Source organism: Cupressus sempervirens, chromosome 2 (genome assembly GCF_028749045.1).
Source record: "Cupressus sempervirens isolate cs-2001-9-10 chromosome 2, ASM2874904v1, whole genome shotgun sequence".
In the NCBI taxonomy this organism is placed as follows: domain Eukaryota; kingdom Viridiplantae; phylum Streptophyta; class Pinopsida; order Cupressales; family Cupressaceae; genus Cupressus; species Cupressus sempervirens.
The window spans coordinates 692,484,764-692,507,696 of NC_143119.1; the positions used below are offsets into that span (position 1 = coordinate 692,484,764).

Genomic DNA, 22,933 nt, shown 5'->3' on the forward strand with positions numbered 1-22,933 from the left:
TAATAATAAGGCAGGGGTCTTATGGGAAGGGCTTGGACTCTATTTTTGTAGAGTGGGTGGCTCATCGTAATTTTTCAGAGGGGCTAAAGCTTTAACTAGAATCTTTTCCTACAAAATAGGAGCCCCAAATTTTTAGCCCTTTCAATTTGAGCAAGTGAAAATGGGGTGGGGCTCGATTTAGCCTCACCAACTTAAGGGAGATTTCTGCCATTTGTCAACAACATCTTCCCACCAAAATGAAATAATCCCACTAAACAAAGTTGTGAAGAAATAATTTTTTTTAATTTTCAAAATTCATCTTTCTTGAATTTAATAACTAATATTGAAAGCAATTCACATATAAATCCATATATCCATAAGACCGCATCCCTTTTAAAAAATGTCTAAAAAAATCAGCCACACCCACTCTACTTTTAATTTTAAGGCCCGTTTGGTTGCAAGCGTAGGAATTGAGAATTAGAATAGAAAATTTGAATGAGAATGGAGAATGAAGAATAGGAATAGAAAAATGCAATCCAATCTTGTTTATCCCTTGTTTGGTTATGCAAGCTTAAATTGGAATAGGGTTAACTTGCAATCGGCGCCATTGGAAAATCGCTAAAATATTTGAAAATATTGTAAACAAACTTCCAACGCTCACCCCAGGTCAAAGCGGATTTGAAAATTTAATCAAATTTGAGAAAGCTAAAATGAATGTAAGAATAACAATTCCAATTACAAGTATTTTTTGGAATGGACAAAAGTTCATTTTGAAGCTAAAATGAGAATACGTATTTCTATTCCACGCACCAAACAAAGAATACAAATGATATTCTAATTTCCTATTCCTATTCCGGTTGTATTCCAGCAACCAAACGGACCCTAAGACCCAACAAGATTTTGCTGAAATAGCTCAAACAGCTCTTTGGCGGAGCGGTGAACATCCACTCCAAGCTGTAGGGAATGAATCTGAGCCTTCTATATGGTTATAGTTGGCTCCTTTATTGAACGCCTAAATAATACACGCGGTCCTGAATTCTGATGTAGAACGCAGTTGTCTGAACGCGTGGCATCGAATGGCAGGGAGTGCTACTTGTTGAATACGAATGCTCCCGAAGATTCAATTCCATCATGGAGCTCATTACCATTTGTTTAGAAGGATTACAAATTGATTGATGAATTTCCACCCATTCTTTTCTCAATTGAGATATCTTTTCTCAAATTTTGCTGCCTCTTTGTACGAGGATCTCCCAAATTTGCAGCAATTCGGTTCAAATTGCACTAAGTTTGATCATTTCGCTAAGAATTTGGTGTATATTGAGCTGTCTTTTGGTCAGTCTGTATGTGGACCCTGCATAGTCCCGCGGCTACAGAGCCGATTCTGATTCCGCACGGCAAATTATGCTGCCCTAGGCGGGAGAAACCGAAGCAGAAATTGAAACCCTGGGTGGAAGTCAGAGCATGGCAATTGAGGCCAAATTTGATGACAGTGGCGATGGGACGAGGTACTGCTGCGGTGGTTCTGACGTCGGGCGCGAGTGGTCACGTAAATGCCTTGATTTCTCGCAGACTTTTGAAGAGACTAGCGCTTTCCATATATGCCCTGTTTCTTTTAATAATTTCGTCCGCGAAGACAGAGGAAGGTAAGAGCCAAGCTTCGCATTTGAAATCATCTTCGGTGAAAAAAAGTTCTATTCGGTGGAAAAGTAACTTTCGCAGAGACGAAGAAGAGGAAGAAGAAGTTCGCAGAAGGCGGGCCCTTGCCATGAAAAGTCGGTCGTTTGATGGATCTGCGTGGAAGCATCGCCTTTTTATTAGCTCAAGAGAAGAAACTCTTTTCACTCAGTCCTGGACGCCACTAAATCGCGATGTAAAGTGAGTCAATCACTGTAGCTTTTCATACAAATCTTCTCTCCGTCACTTTTATGTAATTCATATAGAAAACGCATTATTGCACTTATGAGACTGCTGTTTGTACAGCTCTTCTGTAATTACTAGTATTTGTAATTTAATTATTTTCTTCCAAAATACACGTATATTTTTTCTTCAATTCATATTCATTCATGTGTTCAGTAATGAATCCTATCGAAGGAAGCATCCATGTATCGTCTTACAACAACGGGTTACACCATAGGTTTCTTCGTAGTACGTACCGTCGTCCATATCACAGATACTGACTGTACCCGGTACCGTTGTCCATATTACAGATACTGACTCACTATCGTAGCGGGTGTCTTATTGGCACAGGTTACGATTGCCGGTTACTTACATTACATCTGGTGGGGAAAATGTAGCGTCTATGCAGCAGATTATTTGCACCTGACGTCACAGTTTGTTTATATTTACTAACTAAATTAAAAATCACAGAACCATTGTTTGTTTTTCATTTTTCAATCTAATTAAATAAATGTCAACAAACGGTCATATCCGGTGCAAATAATCGGCTGCATAGCCAAGGGTAAAATATCTGACCCGTTCAGAAGATCACAAATAGGTACCTACAATAGCTTTAAGTTCATTAACATAGAAACAACAAGGTGCAGCATTTGTTGGCAGTTGGGTTAATTCTTTAACTAATTGATTCCATATCCAAGATAACATGGCTTATGATTTGAAATGTATTATAGGCCAATATTGGTCGGTAGAATTTGTAAAAGTGCATATACTTGTTTAGAAGATTTTGTTTGGAGGGGTACTCAAATAATAAACAAAGAACGTCTTAAAAGGTTTGTTTGATTGCATTGCTTTGCAGAATGAAAGAAATCATGAATAGGGTATAAACTAGATAGTTAAAAGTTGATAACAACAATTACTGAGTGAGTTGTATTTTGACATGTAATATTGTTACAGTTGTCGTTGCACCAAAAGATCGACCTATAAATGTTCAATGCAATCACTAGACTAATAGAACACAAGAGACGGTTAAGTCATGTTATGAATCCCGAAGGAGAATGTTGGCAGTTAGTCCAATAACTCCCTTCCAGCATTATCGGAGGAGATTTGAACATGTGTCCAAGCTCTAATAACACTTGTTACAAGCTAGAGTTTTCATTGCAACAAAAGATCAACCTATCAATGCCCAGTACAACCACTAGGCTTATAGAACACAAGAGGCAATTAAGCCATGTCAGGAATCCCAAAGGGAAATGTTGGTGGTTAGTCCAACAATATGGGTTCTGGCAAGCACTTTGCAATAGCTAGCCAGCTACGACACATACCAAGACTTAGTGCTTGGAACATTGTTTGCTCTGCAACTTGTTGGAGTTTGAAAAGTTATCCTATTCTCAATTTCACCAGTACTTATATCCCTTCTATCCCTTCTAGTGTTCATTACTGTAATATTTAACTGTTAAGCATACTTCAATACTATATGAAGCAAGCCCAGTATTTTAATATTGTAAAATTGAAAGTGGATGTCATATTAATTAAGCATTACCTGCATATATGATCATATCTAAAAATAGCAGCAAGAACGGGAATAAAAACTAAATAAAAGAGGGATAGTCTTGGAATGCTGATCACCGGCTTACAAAACATAAAAGGATCTTTTAAGACCTACCTCAACCAGAAAGGTGCTTTTGAATTTTTTTTGCCCTTTCCATCTTCCTTGAGTCTTTTTTACCAAATATACATTGACAGTGACTTTTGTTTACTTGAATCCCTGGCAACAGCGTTAAATGTTCACTGTCTATGGGTAAACTAGTTTCAATACATGTTACAGAGGTAATGGAAATGCATAACACAGAAGCAAATGTAACACAATGTTCGGGACACCACGCTGCTTATTCCATTAATATCTTCTCAAGTACATCCAAATGTAACACCAGACAAAAGATATTCAATAGAACATTATTACGAAGTAATTGGGAAATATTTGCTTGTTATTAACAGTGATCAAAAGATCAATTTATACAAGAGACTGAATGATGTTTCCTTAAGAACATATTCAATAGAACACAACATTGCTGCTCTCTTCCATCCGAGGGAATGTACATATAGTTTTCGAGGGGGTGCGTCATGAACCATTGTGACCACTACCTCCTACCCCTCATTATACAAACTACCAAAAAATGATTAACACTAACACATTTTAGACGACACAAGTTTTTCCAGACGGCTTAATATATTTTTACTGACAACAACATTCATTGCATATTGGGACTATGAATGTCCATTAGTTTTTACTGTGCTGTTCCTGTCAGGTTTTTACCTTTTAATCTTTTATCCTTAACGGCTCTGCTTTACTTTTATTTTTGAATTTTTAAACCAATTTATTCGAAGTATAAATGAAAACTCTACCCTAGCAACTTTTATATTTTAATGATTCCCAAACCAACTCTCCTATAACCGTCTCTCTGAAAAGGGATTTAAACTGGCACTTGGTTGTGGAGGACTTCTAAAGCACTTGGAACTTGAATTCTCATCTTAGTTGTTCTTCAACAGTTTTAGTGTGGTTCAATATCAACGGCAACACCCCTAGCTAGATTTCTTAGGGATTGCCAGTGCATAGCCAGTCAATAATGATACTGCAACAAATTCATTGACATAAGTATGCTAACTTTTATGTGGTGGAGCTCTTATGTCCAAATCCCATGTACCACTTTAATTGGCTATATACCTCCTAGATGCTTTGATTAAGATTGGATTTTGGTCAAGATTTGTTTTGTGAAATTTTGAATGACTAATTAATGTGCCCTGTAGATAACTAACTATTCCATTTCATCCTAATCTATATCTTTTTTATGTCTATATTCAGAGAACAGCTCTCCATTCCACAATATAATAATCCTTAGCTAAGAAGTGAAACTGCTTTTCACACAATCATAGAATTAATGGATCACAGAAATTTGATTTCTTTTTCCATTTTGTGATATGTTGTGCATGATAGCCATGGTTTACATATAGGGGCTTGAACTGGGGTCATCCTTATGATAAACACCTCATTTTACTCGATACTTACAGCCTGATGGACATGATTATATGTGTTCATGCTTCGGGGTGAGATTGTGTGTGAGTTTATCAGCATCAACGTTTCGGATCATACTCATTTCTTTCCATTCTTAGCTCTCTCGTCCTGATGATGGATCATTGAGTATGATCCGAAAAGTTGATGCTGATAAACTCACACACAATCTCACCCAGAAGCATGAACACAATATCATGGATTGTGGAATATTGTGGAAATCTGTTGCAATTAATTATTATATGTGTTAGAAGCTACAATTTACTTAGATTCAGATGCTATCAAGTAGGCAGTTGACTCCATGTATATGTCTCCATAAATTTTAGTATAACATTTATTATTATCAGTTACTGTCTATTTCAAGTTCTCCCATATTGAATTTGTGGTCCTTAAAGCACGTCTGTAGTTGGTGCATTGTTGAGCTGATAGTGTAATATCACTTTTCATAGAAACTTGAAAATATAATATGTTCCTCTTGAGAATAATTTTATAGATGCAGAAGTAAATTTCATTCAAATCACATTGTCCTATGAACATCTCTTTGTTTGGTAATACTAATAACCAATAGGTACAACCAATGTTTCCTGAGAAGATGATTTTCTTCTATCATTATTTTTTTTGGCAAAATACTCCCTGAGGGGGGAGCTCCCATTATTAATTCCATTAAAAAAAATATATAAAGTGGATCTTCAGCAATGGGGAAAGCTAGGAAGGAAATACCCCGACCAAGGCAGGAGCTAGCTTCAGGGATAATGATTAAACCTTTATAGACCACAGTATGGGGACAAACCCCCTAGCATGTTGAGCTCGTCAGTCTGGGCGACCCAGATTTGTGTATGATAATCTACCCTATTCTCATGGGAGAGAGCCGAATCAAGTAATAACTTCAGCCTCTCAACTGCCACCGCTGCCCAAGGTCCTTTCCAAAGGTCCTCATGTCTTTATCATGCTGGATTGAATTAGTCTTTCTTCCTCTTCAATTGCCTCTCTGGAAAGCATGTCAGCAGCCATGTTTGCTTCACAGAAAACATGCCTCAGCATGTAGTCCCTCAAAAATTCAATAGTGGCAAGATACCATTGATCCACATCCTAAATTTCCAGATAGGTGCCTTTTTGGAGACCAACGCATTTATGACCAAGTTGGAATCGCCCCCAATATCTACCTGTTTGATGTTTTAGCATCATTACTCCCCAAATTAAAGAGCCATTGTTATCTCAGATTTTCTTGGATGCCACATGTTGCACTGTTAAAATTTAGCTTTAGCCATCCTAAAGGGGAAGAAATCTATTTTGCTGCCGACCTATCAGTTTTCTTTTTTATTGCATTACCTTTGGGAGGAATTGATGAGGGAGCATCTTAACCATTAAGCTATTATGGGAGGTTCATAATATTGTAATAATTAAGTCATTCCTAAAACCATGTAACGAAATGGTTAAAAGTGCTTACAATTGGCATGATAATGTTTTTTTGTTTTTGAAAACAAGAAAAGTAGATTGGCATTGTAATGGGAGAGCTGAAAGAAGCATTGAGTATCAGGTAGATGGGTGGTTGAAATAACTACCTAGGATCTCTTTTAAAGAGATCACATTGTAACCAAATTAGGGAGAGAGAGTCGATAGGAAAATTGATAAGAAGTGGAAAGATAATCACTTTTGGTAGGATTAGTTAGAGCAGCCAAATGGCTCTCTGATGACAGCCAGAGAGTCATGTCATTTTGTAATCTGCAGATGATATCATAATGAAAGCATGTGTTTATAGTTATTTAGTGTGTCAATTGGCTTAGTCATATCTTATCGATTTTGGTTATATCATCTATGTAAACCTGATTTGTTTTGTTTTCTCTGTGCATGGTGATGGAACACAACAAATAGAAGCTTTGCGGTATTTCCATGTTTTACTGAGGATGAGAGTTGTGCCAAGTTTATGTTACAATCGATTCTTTGTATTGCAGATTCTTGAATTCGGTTCCTCTCTTTCTGCATGAACTTCTTGTTTATTTCCTCAATCTTGATATGTAATATCAAACCCGGTAAAAGATGAGATCGGTTATAATGTGGAGGGAGCCAGAAATGATGCTCAACATATGGAGACTGTTATAGCATGGTCAATGTGCTGTCAACCGAAAATGCAAGATGATGTCGTGAAGAGGCCAACATGCGTGAAGGAGTAAATAGTGTCATCCATTTTGGCAGGGGCTCAATAACAATGGAAAGGTGGAAGCATCAATGGTAGAACCGGAGAACAACAAGAGAGAAGAGATGGTTTTAAACTGATAGGAACCCGATGGTGAAGTGAGAACCAGGGGTGTGTAGATGGGATCCGATAAGAACGGTCTGTGGATGAGATGGACCAACATGTGCATGCAATTTTAAAGAAGTTTAGCTTTCTGACTATGATAAGCATGACAGTATAATGGTGAAACCCGATGTCATTGCAAGCTTGATCCACACATATCCATCTCGCTTGGATTATGTTGTGGGTGGTAATAGATTGTAGTTTTTTTGAAATTTCGTGAAAAGTAATTTGGAAGGGTCCCAACGATGCTAGGGAACAATGAGATAGTGGAAGGAATGAGCTGGTTAAAGAGATATGGATCGGGTCAAATGGTGGAGGGGGCTCGATGATAGAGTTCGAGTTCTTAGAATGGTGAACGACAACCCACTGGAATGCAGTGTTGAGTGGTTTGAAACACAAATTCTCTTCTTTGTGAATCTTGTGGTCTTAAAGAAGGTGATCAAGAGTCATTTGTGTGTGAATCTTGGCGAAAGAGATGGAACCCTCTAATCAGTGTGTCCATAGAATGGGTAGTTTTAAGATTTGATAAAACATTGGGGTGTTGCATTATGGTATAAACTCTAAATGTTAGTAGCTACGAAGAGCAATGAGTTTGTGTAACAGGCTATTTACATCAAGTGGTATCAGAGCCAGCAAAAGGTCTGGTGATTTGGTGAGTAGAATTTGTAACTGGTTGCTAGAGCAATCCATCAAAGCTGCAACAAAACAGATGTGTTGATGTCAGTTTTTATACCACATAACATATTAGCAATTGAATATCTGATACAGAGTATTAAACACACAATTCCTCTCTTGAAAAGTTAATACTCATGGGACATGAGAATAACTCCAATGTTCCTTACATCTGTGGATACTAATTTAGTATATCGATGTGATTTGCTAGTAATCATGTAGGCGGGCTTACGTTATTCATTCAAAGATAACTTGGTGGTACTTCACTTGCTTGACTTGTTCTTTTCTCCTTGATCACTTTCACTTTCAACTACTCCTACCACTAAATGCTTATTGCTCTACTACTGCTCCTATGGATGGAGAAATTAGGAAATGGATGGGGATCTAACCAAATGAAAGCTTGCCAGTAGCTCTACCTCCATTGGTGCGATGATTCTAAGGGATACTCTTAGGATTTTCATACTGACACCTATCTTCCAACCCAACTTGAAGTACAAGCGAAAAGATGATATGCAAGTAGAACTTAGGAGCGATTGGACCAGATTACCACACAAGGCTTCCTAACAAGCCGCTAGGATGCTAGTGGCCTAGTATATAGGTCCCTATCAAACATTCACTAACATCACCATACAATTAGCCATCTAATTCTACTCTAACAACATGAAATGAAATCCTACTTTAATTTGAGAGATGAGAACCATGCAATACACCAAAATGATCATGTATATCCACCATGCAAGCCACAACAATGAATAGAGAAGAATTTTGATAGTATTTTGGCACCAATTCTCCAACATAACTCCCTCACAAATGAGAGCAAAATGGCCTTATATAGAGGCTCCAAATTACAATGAATGGCCGAGGTTAAGAGGCAAAATCAAGGGCCAAGATTATATCTTACAATCTCTAATTAGGGTTACCATTATTCAACCAATTACTATGAGGGCACCAACTTTGTGGGCCAACGAGAAAATTACAATAATTTGTTAACCAATGAGAACATAGGACACTTGGCATGATTTGATTGCATGCACATGAAAGTGCCACCTCATCAACCTTATCTTATAAATCTATTGAATCCTTGAGATAAGGTGAAGCCTTAGATGCTTGAGCTTGTCCTTAGAAACTTTCTCATCGCCACTCAAACTTGCTTGTACTTGATGTCTTGACCTTGAAAGGATGAGGTCTTCATGCACTTGGGGTAATCTTGTCTTGGCCTCGGTGGCTTCCTTGGATGCGAACTTCTTTGCAACTTGAGAGCCTTTCCTCTTGGTCACTACCTTGAAATCGAACTTAATCTCCCCATTATCCTTGCCTTCCTAGTCTTCCAACCTTCCCATTTGAATTTAGCCAACCTAGCTTGCACGAATAGCCAAGCCTTGCCTAGCCTCAATATTTTCAAATCTCTTCTACTAATCTGCTCTTTCTTGAATTTGTTGGGCTTCTTGAATCTTAATCTTCAATCAAATTCGCCCTTCACCTGATTTCATTCTTCACCAAAGCTCGCACTTCAACCTTTTCCAGCTTGCAATCAACTAGAAGGGCGAGGACTCCATGTGGAATTGCTTCTAGTTTTGCACTGCCCTAAGTTGTAATTCTAGATTTTCACTTATAATTCTAGCTCAATCAAATTTGCCCCTTCCATTTCCAATTTCATCAATAAAGAAGTACATCTAGTTTTTGGATTGCATACCTTGAGTTAGGCCCATGGTCCGACTGAGAAGCACCATGAGATCGCCATATTCTGATTTGAAGTCTGTTACTGTGAGCCTCGATTATCTGGTGACTCCTTTCCTTCGTGCAACCAATTCCGCTTTTGTAGATCTTTCCCATGGGGAATTGTCCTTCCTTTAGTTTGTCCTTTACCTGTATCATATTTACTATACCGACATTGGTATCAGTGATTTGCCTCATTTTCGAGAAGAAAATTGTTTTGGGCATCATATCCTCTTTGTCTTTCTTAGTATTTGTTCCCTTAGGGTTCTTGCTTGCACTAGCATCTACCATCTTAAACACTTATTTCTGCCCCTTTATTCTAAGTGATATGGACTACCCTTATCAATCTCCAACCTTCTTTCTATCGATGGATTCTACACTTATTTCTGCTTCACCAAGTCCTATCACTACACTTATCAATCTCCAATCTTCAACCTAGGGGTGGGACTGCCACTTATTTCTGCCCCTTCGTTACTTAGGATGGACCACACTTATATCTCCCAACTTCAACTTAGAGTGGTCTAGCTTATTTCTACCTCACCAAATGCTCTATCATGAATTCTACACATATGAATCTCCAATCTTCAACCTAGGATAGGATGATGAAGCGGTGGATGATGAATGCAAGAAGAACCAAGAGAAGCAAAACTAGACAAGAACAATAGAGCGAAATCTGCTTAAGGACCACTTTCAACTCTAAATGAATTGAACTTACCTTTACCAATGGCCGGGTCTTCTTTTGAATTTTGGATCAGACCTAAGAATTTCAAGCCCCTTGCAAATATTGATGCCCTAGCTGAAGAAATCAGAATTCTGCCCACTTGAAATTGCCCATGCATGTGCCAAAAAATCAGACTTTAATCACCTATTTCCTTTGCCAAATAATACTGTCCAGATCTGATGCAAAATCAAAGCTCCTCAAGAAAATTAGAATTCCACAAATTTCGGCTCCACAAAAATTGGCTCCACAAAATTTGTAGCCCCACAAAATTCGCAGCTCTCTATGGAAATTAGACATCAATTAAGAATCATCTAGGGCAAGGAAAATCAGATCTGCTTTATAAAAATTGCCAAGAACTGCCCTATAAAAAAAATGCCAAGGAAGAAGAGCTGCTCACATATGCAAATCAACCCTTTGCCAAAAATCATCCAAGGAGGAAGAGCTACTCCAAGCATGGAAGAGGAAGATGGAAGGAGGAGACAAGGGGAAGGAGAGCCTTCTTATACCCAATTCACTTGCATTCCCTAGCTGGCTGATTTGCACCTAGGAGAGGGAAAAAAAAAAACAGAAAACATTAATTAGTGCCCAATCTAGTCCCAATTAAATGATAAGCCAAAAATTAATTTTGCCACAATGAGATTTGCATTATTAAATTGCCAGTTTGACTGAAATTGCAAAAATAAAATTAATAAAGCCTTGGAGATGCTAAACGTTTTCGTTTAATAACGATTTAGTAATTAATATATTATTAAAAATCGGATTTGGCAAGCCAAAATTGATTTTTTCAATTTTAAATTACTAATTTCTTTAAAGACTTTAAAATCTTAAAAGCAAATTTAATCCATTTAATGCCAATTTTTGCAATTTAATCCAAAATCGATTTTGCAATGCAATTTTAATTTTAACAAAAATAAATAATTTCTCTAATATCCAAAATCGATTTTTTTCAATTCAATTTCACTATCACAAAATTTTCATTTCACCAAAAAAAATTAAAATTTTCCAAAACAAATAAATCCAAAAAATTATTTTGAAAATGCTAAAGATTATACAATAATATCCAATTTTCAAAATAAAAATCGTGTAAGTCCCCAAATTCAGAATTTTATCTTGCCAAGTGTTGTTCTTTGTAATTTGTTCGACCTAAGGATAAAATTAGTCGTTCCAGAAAATCAGGCTTAAAACCAGGTGAAAAATAAACCTAAACCTTTCTCCCTTCGGGCTTGAAGGCATCCAAGAAGTAAAATTTCTAAGATCGGAAATTTTTGGACAACTTCAAAAATTATTGCCAAGGCAATCAAAAAAAGGGGGTCCCCAAAATTTTGGGGTAATGATGTGAAAACTTCACAACATCTAGCATCAACCCAAAAAAATGTTCCTGAACATTTCAAGAAATAAGTAACTTAGAACAAAATTTTCAGGATGTCCTATCCACAAATCTACTTAAGGACGAGCACTCAACAAAGGAAAGAACTCTTAAGTTGATCCTAAGCACCCTGACCATAGGTTACTCGCGTGTGTGCAAGTGATTTATTCCCCACTCGACAAGAACTTGATAATCTCTCAGATCCATTGAACTTAGCTATTGTAATATCTTTACTTCAAAAGCAACTTGGATAGAGCCCCACTACCAGTCAGGCGTCTATAGCCCCAATGGAGTTATCGCTGTGACACCACAATCATGGTTCTACCTTTAGTAATTATTTTTATAGCGCCGGTACAGATGATTGCACACCCTTAACCAAATTTCATATTTATTTTCACTTTGATATTGCTTTTTCTCTTTTCTCATAATATTTTCTCTTTTTTCTTTTCTTTTCAATCTTTTGTTTGGTTTGCAGGCAATGAAGCTTGCAGAGGGTTTAGAAGACCACAGTGGCACTGAAGCAGGTGTATGATTTTTACTAAGTCAAATTTCACTTCAAAATACCAAGAACTCAGAGTAATTAAGTGTGAGTAGAATGTTGTAACCATGTCAATGATAACTTAAGAACCTCCATCAAGTTTGACCCAAATTTAGTACAAGTCCTACCATAGACCAACGACTAAGCACATCCTTAAATCTCTGAGCCTTGTTAAATGTATTCAAGAAATGAACAAGATAGGCTTTGTTTTGTCACCAAAATATAGAATCTACACACCTCGCCCACGAGTGATAACATGGACCCCTTTTTCCCTTGCAAAGGCCCAAAACCAAAACTGCTCTCCAACTAAGGGAAGCTAACCAAAAAAAAAAATTCCCAAGTCAAATGACTTGATGCAAATCAAACTCAAGCTCCCTCACAACATCTTAACTAAACAACTAAAAGTAATCTACTCTAACCAACTGAAAGTCAAACTACTCTAACCCTGGGCCAAATGGTCCAAAACAAACTCTACTCTAAAGAGCGAAAAGCAAACTAAACTACTCTCTTGAACCAAATGGTCCAAGACAAACCTACCCTAACTATGTACAAGACTCTAAAGGGACAACACTAACTGATCTAATATATACACTAGATCTAACATGGTTTCTTAGGATGTTCAAAAGTAACAAGGTTGGGGTGATAGTTCTCAATCTCACAAACTCATCCTTATACTTTGAAAAAACTTTGGTCACCTCAAATTCAAACTCTAGAAAATTATCATGCAAGACCAACAATTGAGGCAACTCATAAGGTCCATGATTAATCCAAATACAAGTTGTTTCTCCGAAATTTCCATAATCAAAATAATAAAAAATTACAAACCTTTCATCTTTAAGAGCAGAGAAAGAAACAACTTAGTGTGCTTCAGGTGGTAACTCTTGTTTAAACCTCAATTGATCATCCACATACTTAGGACGTCGCAATTGGTGATGAATCTTCCCTCTAACATCTACATCGAACTCATTGGTAGTCTAGGTAGGATTAGTCTTGGAATCAAGCTCATGAAATATTGTCTTTGGGGGTTTGTCCCTGTGAACAATGAACCATGAATCCTTGTGAATCTCCTCAAGTGTATCCTCAAAAATCAAGGATTTTTTGATATTCACCCCATCAAACACCTCCAAGTTGCTCGAACACAATATCCAACTGTAGCATCAAGCCAAACTATTCTTTATTTTCCTTTTCCATGGGAGCAACTTGATCACCACTCAACAATCCTTGCATATCCTTGTCAATAGAAGCTTCATCATCTAGCATGTAATTTCCCTTTGAACTCTCTTTAGGAACACCTTGCCATTCTTTATATAGACTCTCACCAAACATAGCACCTTCAAGACTGATAGGAGAACCATCATACATCTTTATGAGTTGCCCATCAACTTCCATTTCAAGTGGCAAAATTTCTGGAGGTCGAAGTTGATGGTGAATCATGCCACTTGCAACAACTTGATGACCTTGAAATGCTTCAGGCAATGACTACTTTTGTATTTCTTCTATAGGATCTTCAAGCATCCCCCCAAAGAATGTGGTAGAGATAGCATCTTGTATCGGTTTATCAAATTTTTCCTTATATCTTGATTCTCTTGTGATATCTTGTAATTCCTTGTTCAACTCACCCACTTGATTGTCTTCCTCTTTAAGGATATTTGAAACTTCTTGCAACCCATCCTCAAGAGTCACCTCTTGAATTATGCATGAAGGCTCACCAAAGATTTCCTTTTCATCCACCTTTCGACGTTCCATTTGTAGTTCTTCGTGTGCCTTCACATGTTGACCTTTGCCTACCATCCTTTCTCTCTCTTGGATAAATTCAATTGTTTCCTTGATTTTCTTGTCAACCTCTCCACCTCGTGATATAATGTGTGAAGGTTCATCCACTAGTTTATCTTGAACATTAGAATCAACCATATCATCTTGATAAATCTTACCTTCTTCATTCATTGGTGTCCAACTTAAAAGCTGAAAGATATCTTTACCACCCCCCACTGATATTTCCTCATACCAACCCAATTGAAAGTTGACCAAGTCAATGGTGTCTTGGCAAGATGGGCAAGTAGACTCTGAATGTGAGAGACCGTGTACACTGCACCAAGAACTTTTTCCATATATGTTTTTCAGTTCCCTATTGATATCTTCTTTGAAGACAAAAAAATCTTTCTCCGAATTGACAAGGATCGTAGGCCCATGTATTTGTGAAAAATAAAATTTTCCTCTTAATGCCAAGTCCACTCTTAAGAGAAACACCAAACAATTCATCTCCTCATGGTCTATAGTACCATGTATCCTACACTTACCTTGTTGGCTCTTGATTTAACAGTGTTTTAATAACCAAGTATGCAGGGTAAGATTGCATCTATGGGCAGTTATCTCCAATAATGGACACAATTCACCAAGAACCCGGGCCAACTATAAGGCTACACTCCTTCACTTCAGGCTCTGCAAAACTTAGGCGGGTGAACCTTTTAGGATCCAATTATGTGACCAGTGCAATGAGCATAATCAGAATCCAGAATAACAGATGAAAACCCCTAAATCTTCTATACTTAACCAGGAATCACAAGCATGAAATAGCTAAGAACATGTCTCATGAAACTGGTAAGCTAAGTGCGGGTTAAACTTTGAATAACTTTCAACTTGAAAGGGGAAACGTTTGATTAATGATGTTGATTCAACACAACCTCAAATATGCAGCAGTATAACAAGTGATCCTATAACTGATCAGTGCCTAATCCATTGGGCAATTCCATGAATTCAAAACATACATCCGTGACATCAGGACATATTTCGTATACCCAGACATCAGATCTAATCACCTTGTGATTCAGACATCAGTGTTCATTTCAGATCTCATTCTCACAAAATATCCTTCTTAAGTAACCAATAACCTTGTTAAACATATCAAGCATTTACTTGGCCCTTTGTTCCAATAGCAAAATACATCAGACATACAACCTGAAGGGGATGCAAATCGATCTCAGATCTTTGTTCCAAAACTACATAAGACTACAGATTACTAAGACAGGAGATGAGAATCAGAATGAAACTAATGAAATGCTTGCTCATTTGTATTGATTTCCTTGAAACTATACATTCAGATGCATAAAATTAAAACATGAAAACACCTAACATATCAGAACTCGCTGTATTATCTGCACTACTGCTGTTCACATGAGAGAATTATGTTGAAGAATGGTGTCTCAGTATTGGGAATACATCAAAACTGGAACCAGAATATGGTATCATAGTAATGTGCAAAATTTCTCCAAAGAACTGGAACCAATGGTCTTACAACGAAAAATTGGACCTTGTACAGTGAGAAAGAATGAGAATGATATAGGATGAAGGAATTCCTAGATTTGCTCAGCATCTGACATGTGTCCACTTGAAATTCCCTCTCTGTGCCGTGAAAAAAATCTCTCTCTACCTTCTCTCCTCAACTACCAGAATCAAATCCCTGCATTTTACCTCTCAAAGGCATCAAATGTTTCAGAAACCTGATGATGAAAGAATGTAACTGATTTTGGTGTCAAAATGAAATCACGGTAAAAGTGAAAAACCAGTTACAGTAACCTCAAGAAGCCAAGATAACCTTGTCCAAATTGTTTTCTCCACATTCAGGCTTCAAAAGGCCTTCAAATTTTCCCTCTAACAAATTCTGATGCTCAATAATCAAATCTGCCTGTTCTGCTGCCAATACCCTAGGAATCGCAAATTGACCTATAGCAGAAACCAGTGAGCACCTATACAAAAATCGACCTCAGATTCAGAAAATTCATCTCGTTCTGGTTCTGGTGGTATATTGGAGCGCTCATTTTAGTTAAAAATTGCTCCAGTTATGGTCGTTTGAAAATCAGGCCTCCATTCACAAGGTTGCACATAAAAGAATAAAATTGAAAAATTTAAATTATTCTATAGTTTGCACTATAGAACATTCATCATTTGAAATCAATTTTTTCAAAATTGACTAAACGTGCACACAGAGGGATATATATATTTTTAATTTAAAACTCCTTTTCCTCCTCACCCAATCAAACAACGCCATCTGTCATTATCCTACTGGCTATGGTCTACACAACAGCGCCACATGTCACCTTTTTACTAGCTCTGAACTCGAGCGGGACCCACCTCTGAACTCTGTCGGTTTTCTTCAAATTTTTGGCAAGTTTTTCTGCGACTTCACCTGTCCACATCAACACCATGTTATCCACGCCACATCAGCGTCGCTATCTCGCCATACTAACTTCCTTGCATCTTTCCTATAGCGAGGTAGCGATGATCATTGGATTGTCCATGTGGCAACATCTCCTGAGTCTGGATCCACATCAGCATCTTTGCTTTTTCATTCAAAATTTAGCTTCGACAACCTGCCATCTGTCCGGCTGGGACCCACGCGCGCGTGCTGGCTTTCACAAAAGCCTCTTGTCTTGATACATTAAGCCTATGGTGTGGAATTGTATTTAAAGAACAAAAACCCCCTTGTACAAGTGATGTGGGATATATGTTATTTCATGGCTTTGACAATGCCTCCCCCATTTTTTAACTTCTTGTGTGTGATCTGTTCAATGCACTCTCTCCTATAAGTGGGATTATATGCCTTTGCGACATAATGTTTTGATTTGTGCATTTTAAAAGAGGGATTATGATTTTTGCTGTGGCTTTTACCTTGGACATCGTCCTCTTCTCCATGCCATGGATCACTCTTTATCACACTGCATTATTGTGTTTGCAAGTTTTTATTTTTGTTTTTAATGCCATTGATTTATATTTAAAATTTCTCCCGATGACCTCTATTTGATGTTTGAAAATCAATGGAAATACCCAAATACTTATCTCCTTTTTAAATCCATCACACTTTTATTTTAACACCAGACCCAAAGCGTACTCCATATTTACTATAATCACTCAGCCTTTACATTTTGTATAGTGTCGTCATTGATAGTGCTGGTAATATTGATAGTCTTTGAATCTTTATTAATATCCTTGCCTTTTACCGCTGCTCCCAAACAATTTGTTTACTTTCCAAATAGTCCATCATTATTTGTTTGTGGCTAGCTGTCTTCTTTGAATCAAACTTTCAATACTGCCGTAATCTTCTCACACATGATGATATATTTAATTTTATCATTTAACCATAGAGGATATATACATGCATAAATATTATTGCTGCAGCTTTGCTTTGTGTTTCTTTCTCTTTGATCTATGAAGATGTGCCCTACTATTAGCTTCACCTTTGCTGTTGTTATCATCTTCATCCATACTGTATTCTGCATCATCCGAAGAACAGGCATTCAGACTCTCCTGAGCTTGGTGCTTTAATAGCAGCAATGTTAATTAATACTCTTAATTTATTGACAACCAATGTAGCCAATGCCTCTTTTTAATTTGCAAGTCTCCTTCTTGCATTCATTAGTTTGTCTTCAACATGTGGTGCTCATTTGATGCAGCTTTGCCTCTACCCAGAATAAACTCCAAAGTGGCTCTTCTTCTACTGGCAATGTTTTCCTCTGTCATTTTAGAAAGGTATGGAATCATACAACTGGAAACTCCATTATTGCTCTCTTTACCATATAAGCTATTTTGTGTTTTGACTGCTATGCAGAGAAGGCGGCCTTTTTTAATTAAAACAAAAGTGAGACATTTGAGTTGGGTTGAGCACAAATCGGCATTGTAATATTTAGATAGAGAATGCTCCCTTGTCAATTATTTTCAAATTATAAACTCCAAAAACAAAATCTCGGCATATCTCATTGGAAAATAAAATAAAAAATTATTCTCCTTCAAAAGATCAAGATCACCCTTGATTTCAATTCTTTGCATCAACCACCATTTATTTCTTGCCTTTGAGAACCAACTCCCACGGATGAGTTGTTACACATGGGATTATATGCATTTTCTCCCAAGTCTTCACATGTAGAACAACCCACGTATCCACTTGATTTTAATCACTTCTGCAAATTGTGAATTTGCGTCTGGAGACCTGCCAGCTGGCCTTAAAAACTGATTCAATCAAGTAACCAGGCCACGCAAATCGGCATGAGTGTTCAATCCTACATACTCTGTAATATTGCAAATTTTTAGCCTATGAAGAATTTCCAGTGAAAATATTTTAATTGCCGAACATCCATACTTCAATTATCCTGCAGGCAAACTGTGTTAAAAAACATAAATTGGGCTCGGGTTCGGCATTATAAATTGGGTTATTGATCACTTGGGGTTCTAAAAACCAGGGTATAGGTTCTTTACCATGAAGAGAATATAATTCTGTGGTTTGGGTTCATGATGAATCATAGGACACATTTGGCGAATTTTCGAAAATAGGCACTTGGAAATTTTAAATTGGGAAATGTGCCAAAAAGTAATTTTTGGTAAATGGGCGGACATAAGAAAGTATGCAAATGGATTCGTCATGACTTGAGAATTGGCATACCTCAAAGATTTTCAGGACACAACATGATGGTACAATCAATTTAGGCTTATCAATCATAGGATCAAAGTTATAACGTGCCGAATAGGGGTACGGATCAATCTAGAGACCTGTCATAACAAAACAATGTAAACTGGGTTTTTAATCATGTTATCAAATTGATCAAATGGATTCGTCATGATCTCAAAATTGGAACATATGAAGTATCTGACCCCTAGAACACAGTGCAAAGAGAATTTCTTCATTTGGGTCAAGTGGGTCATAGATATAATTGGTCGAACAGGGCTTCCCAAAATTGTGAACAACTACACAAATGCACAAAACAGTAGATGACCAACTTTGAGGGGTTCGAAACCTAGTCAAACGGATTCGAAACGACTTAAAACTGGGAACATAGGTTCTCTGGTATGCATACTAAACATCCCCAAAGTGGTGGGTCATGACACATTCTTGGGTAAAAGATATTCAAAGACAAACTGGGCCTCCTGTCGCTATTTGACACTTGGCAGAATTGCAAATTTTGACACTAGCTCAAAATGGGACTTCACTGAATGATTTGGGATGGCAAAATAACATTGTGGATCACATGCATATGTCAAATGAAAGGTGTTAAGCCAGTCAAACACCATCTAGGCCTCAAACTGACAACTGGCTACATATGCATAAAAAGCACTTTAGGGCATTGATTCTTCAAAATTTTCAAAATGTGACTAAAAGTGGACCATGCAATTTTCAGTCCCAACATACCTGATGCTGCAAGTTGAGACAAATCCCATGGAGGTAACCTTTTTTTCAAATTAAACCAAATGGGAAGTACGCCCACTTGCCTATCCATTGATAAACTTTTTCTTTTTTTGATTTTTTTTTTTTTTGAATTTTGTTTTTTTGGGATTTTCACTTTAAAAGAGATCTCTCATCTCAAATCTAGCTTTGAAAGCTCATTCCTTGTCAACGTTTGCTCTGAATTTCCAAGTTGATCCAAGAATGAAAGTCATTCAGCCCTCCTAGCGCCAGATGATGTCAGTTTTTATACCACATAACATATTAGCAATTGAATATCTGATACGGAGTATCAAACACACAATTCCTCTCTTGAAAAGTTAATACTCATGAGACATGAGAATAACTCCAATGTTCCTTACACCTGTGGATACTAACTCAGTATATCGATGTGATTTGCTGGTAATCACGTAGGCGGGCTTATGTTATTCATTCAAAGATAACTTGGTGGTACTTCGCTTGCTTGACTTGTTCTTTTCTCCTTGATCACTTTCACTTTCAACTACTCCTAACACTAAATGCTTATTGCTCTACTACTGCTCCTATGGATGGAGAAATTAGGAAATGGATGGGGATCTAACCAAATGAAAGCTTGCCAGCGGCACTACCTCCATTGGTGCGATGATTCTAAGGGATACTCTTAGGATTTTCATACTGACACCTATCTTCCAACCCAACTTGAAGTACGAGTGGAAAGATGATATGCAATTAGAACTTAGGAGCGATTGGACTAGATTACCACATAAGGCTTCTTAACAAGCCGTTAGGATGCTAGTGGCCTAGTATATAAGTCCCTATCAAACATTCACTAACATCACCATACAATTAGCCATCTACTTCTACTTTAACAACATGAAATGAAATCCTACTTTAATTTGAGAGATGAGAAGAACCATGCAATACACCAAAATGATTATGTATATCCACCATGCAAGTCACAACAATGAATAGAGAACAATTTTGATAGTATTTTGGCAACAATTCTCCAATATAACTCCCTCACAAATGAGAGCGAAATGGCCTTATATAGAGGCTCCAAATTACAATGAATGGCCGAGATTAAGAGGCAAAATCAAGGGCCAAGATTATATCTTACAATCTCTAATTAGGGTTACCATTATTCAACCAATTACACGAGGGCACCAACTTTGTGGGCCAATGAGAACATAGGACACTTGGCATGATTTGATTGCATGCACATGAAAGTGCCACCTCATCAACCTTATCTTATAAATCTATTGAATCCTTGAGATAAGGTGAAGCCTTGGATGCTTGAGCTTGTCCTTAGAAACTTTCTCATCACCACTCGAACTTGCTTGTACTTGATGTCTTGACCCTGAAAGGATGAGGTCTTCATGCACTTGGGGTAATCTTGTCTTGGCCTCAGTGGCTTCCCTGGATGCGAACTTCTTTGCAACTTGAGAGCCTTCCTCTTGGTCACTACCTTGAAATCGAACTTAATCTCCCCCATTATGCTTGCCTTCCTAGTCTTCCAACCTTCCCATTCGAATTCAACCAACCTAGCTTGCACGAATAGCCAAGCCTTGCCTAGCCTCAAATATTTTCAAATCTCTTCTACTAATTTGCTCTTTCTTGAAATTGCGGGGCTTCTTGAATCTTAATCTTCAATCAAATTCGTCCTTCACCTGATTTCATTCTTCACCAAAGCTTACACTTCAACCTTTGCCAGCTTGCAATCAACTAGAAGGGCTAGGACCCCATGTGGAATTGCTTTTAGTTTTGCACTGCCCTAAGTTGTAATTCTAGATTTTCACTTATAATTCTAGCCCAATCAAATTTGCCCCTTCCATTTGCAATTTCATCAATAAAGAAGTACATCTAGTTTTTGGATTGCATACCTTGAGCTAGGCCCATGATCTAGTTGAGAAGCACCATGAGATTGCCATATTCTGATTTGAAGTCTGCCACTGTGAGCCTCGATGATCTGGTGACTCCTTTCCTTCGTGCAACCAATTCTGCTTTTGTAGAATTTTGCCATGGGGAATTGTCCTTCCTTTAGTCTATCCTTTACCTGTATCATATTTACTGTACTAACATTGGTATTGGTTATTTGCCTTATTTTCGAGAAGAAAGTTGTTTTGGGCATCATATCCTCTTTGTCCTTCTTAGTATTTGTTCCTTTAGGGTTCTTGCTTGCACTAGCATCTACCATCCTAAACACTTATTTCTACCCTTTTGTTCTAAGTGATATGGAGTACTCTTATCGATCTCCAACCTTTTTTCTATCGATAGATTCTACACTTATTTATGCCTCGCCAAGTCCTATCACTACACTTATCAATTTCCAATCAACCCAGGGGTGGGACTACCACTTATTTCTGCCCCTTCGTTACTTTAGGATGGACTACACTTATCTCTCCCAACTTCAACCTAGGGTGTTCTAGCTTATTTCTGTCTCGCCAAATGCTCTATCATGAATTCTACACATATCAATCTCCAATCTTCAACCTAGGATAGGATGATGAAGTGGTGGATGATGAATGCAAGAAGAACCAAGAGAAGCAAAACTAGATATGAACAAAAGAGCGAAATTCACTTCAGGACCACTTCCAACTCTAAATGAATTGAACTTACCTTTAGCAATGGCTGGGTCTTCTTTTGAATTTCAGATCAGACCTAAGAATTTCAAGCCCCTTGCAAATATTGATGCCCTATTTGAAGAAATCAGAATTCTGCCTACTTGAAATTGTCCATGCATGTGCCAAAAAATTAGACTTTAATCACCTATTTCCTTTGCCAAATAGTATTGTCTGGATCTGATGCAAAATCATAGCTCCTCAAGAAAATTAGACTTCCACAAGATTCACAGCCTCACAAAAATCACAGCTCCACAAAAATCGCAGCTCCATAGAATTCGCAACCCCACAAAATTCGTAGCTCCACAAAATTTGCAGCTCTCTATGGAAATCAGCCATCAATCAAGAATCATCTAGGGCAAGGAAAATCAGATTTGCCTTATAAAAATCGCCAAGAACTGCCTTATAAAAAAAAATGCCAAGGAAGAAGAGCTGCTCTCATATGCAAATCTGCCCTTTGCCAAAAATCGTCCAATGAGGAAGAGCAACTCCAGGCATGGAAGAGGAAGATGGAAGAATGAGAAGACAAGGGGAAGGAGAGCCTTCTTATACCCAATTCACTTGCCTTCCCTAGCTGACCGATTTGCACCTAGGAGATGGAAAAAAAAAAAAAAACATTAATTAGTGCACAATTTGATCCCAATTAAATGATAAGCCAAAAATTAATTTTGCCATAATGAGATTTGCATTATTAAATTGTCGGTTAGACCAAAATTGCAAAAATAAAATTAATAAAGCCTTGGAGATGCTAAACGTTTTCATTTAATGATGATTTAGTAATTAATATATCATCAAAAATCGGATTTGACAAGCCAAAATTGATTTTTTCAATTTTAAATTACTAATTTCTTTAAAAACTTTAAAATCTTCAAGGCAAA

General features: G+C 37.4%; 1 protein-coding gene across 2 annotated transcripts in view; it reads left to right on the forward strand.

The window, feature by feature from the left end:
• The first annotated feature begins 1,022 nt into the window (after positions 1–1,022).
• Positions 1,023–22,933, forward strand: part of LOC149575268 (uncharacterized) — a 111,216-nt gene continuing 89,305 nt past the window's right edge. Inside the window, exons 1-2 of one of the 2 annotated variants that reach the window (XM_089815057.1) lie at positions 1,175–1,525; positions 1,613–1,854. In XM_089815057.1, coding sequence (XP_089671183.1) covers positions 1,322–1,525; positions 1,613–1,854 — 446 coding nt within the window. In that variant the 5' untranslated portion in view covers positions 1,175–1,321. Of the gene's footprint in view, positions 1,855–22,933 lie in introns of both variants that reach the window. The other variant, XM_089815055.1, reaches the window with a different exon arrangement.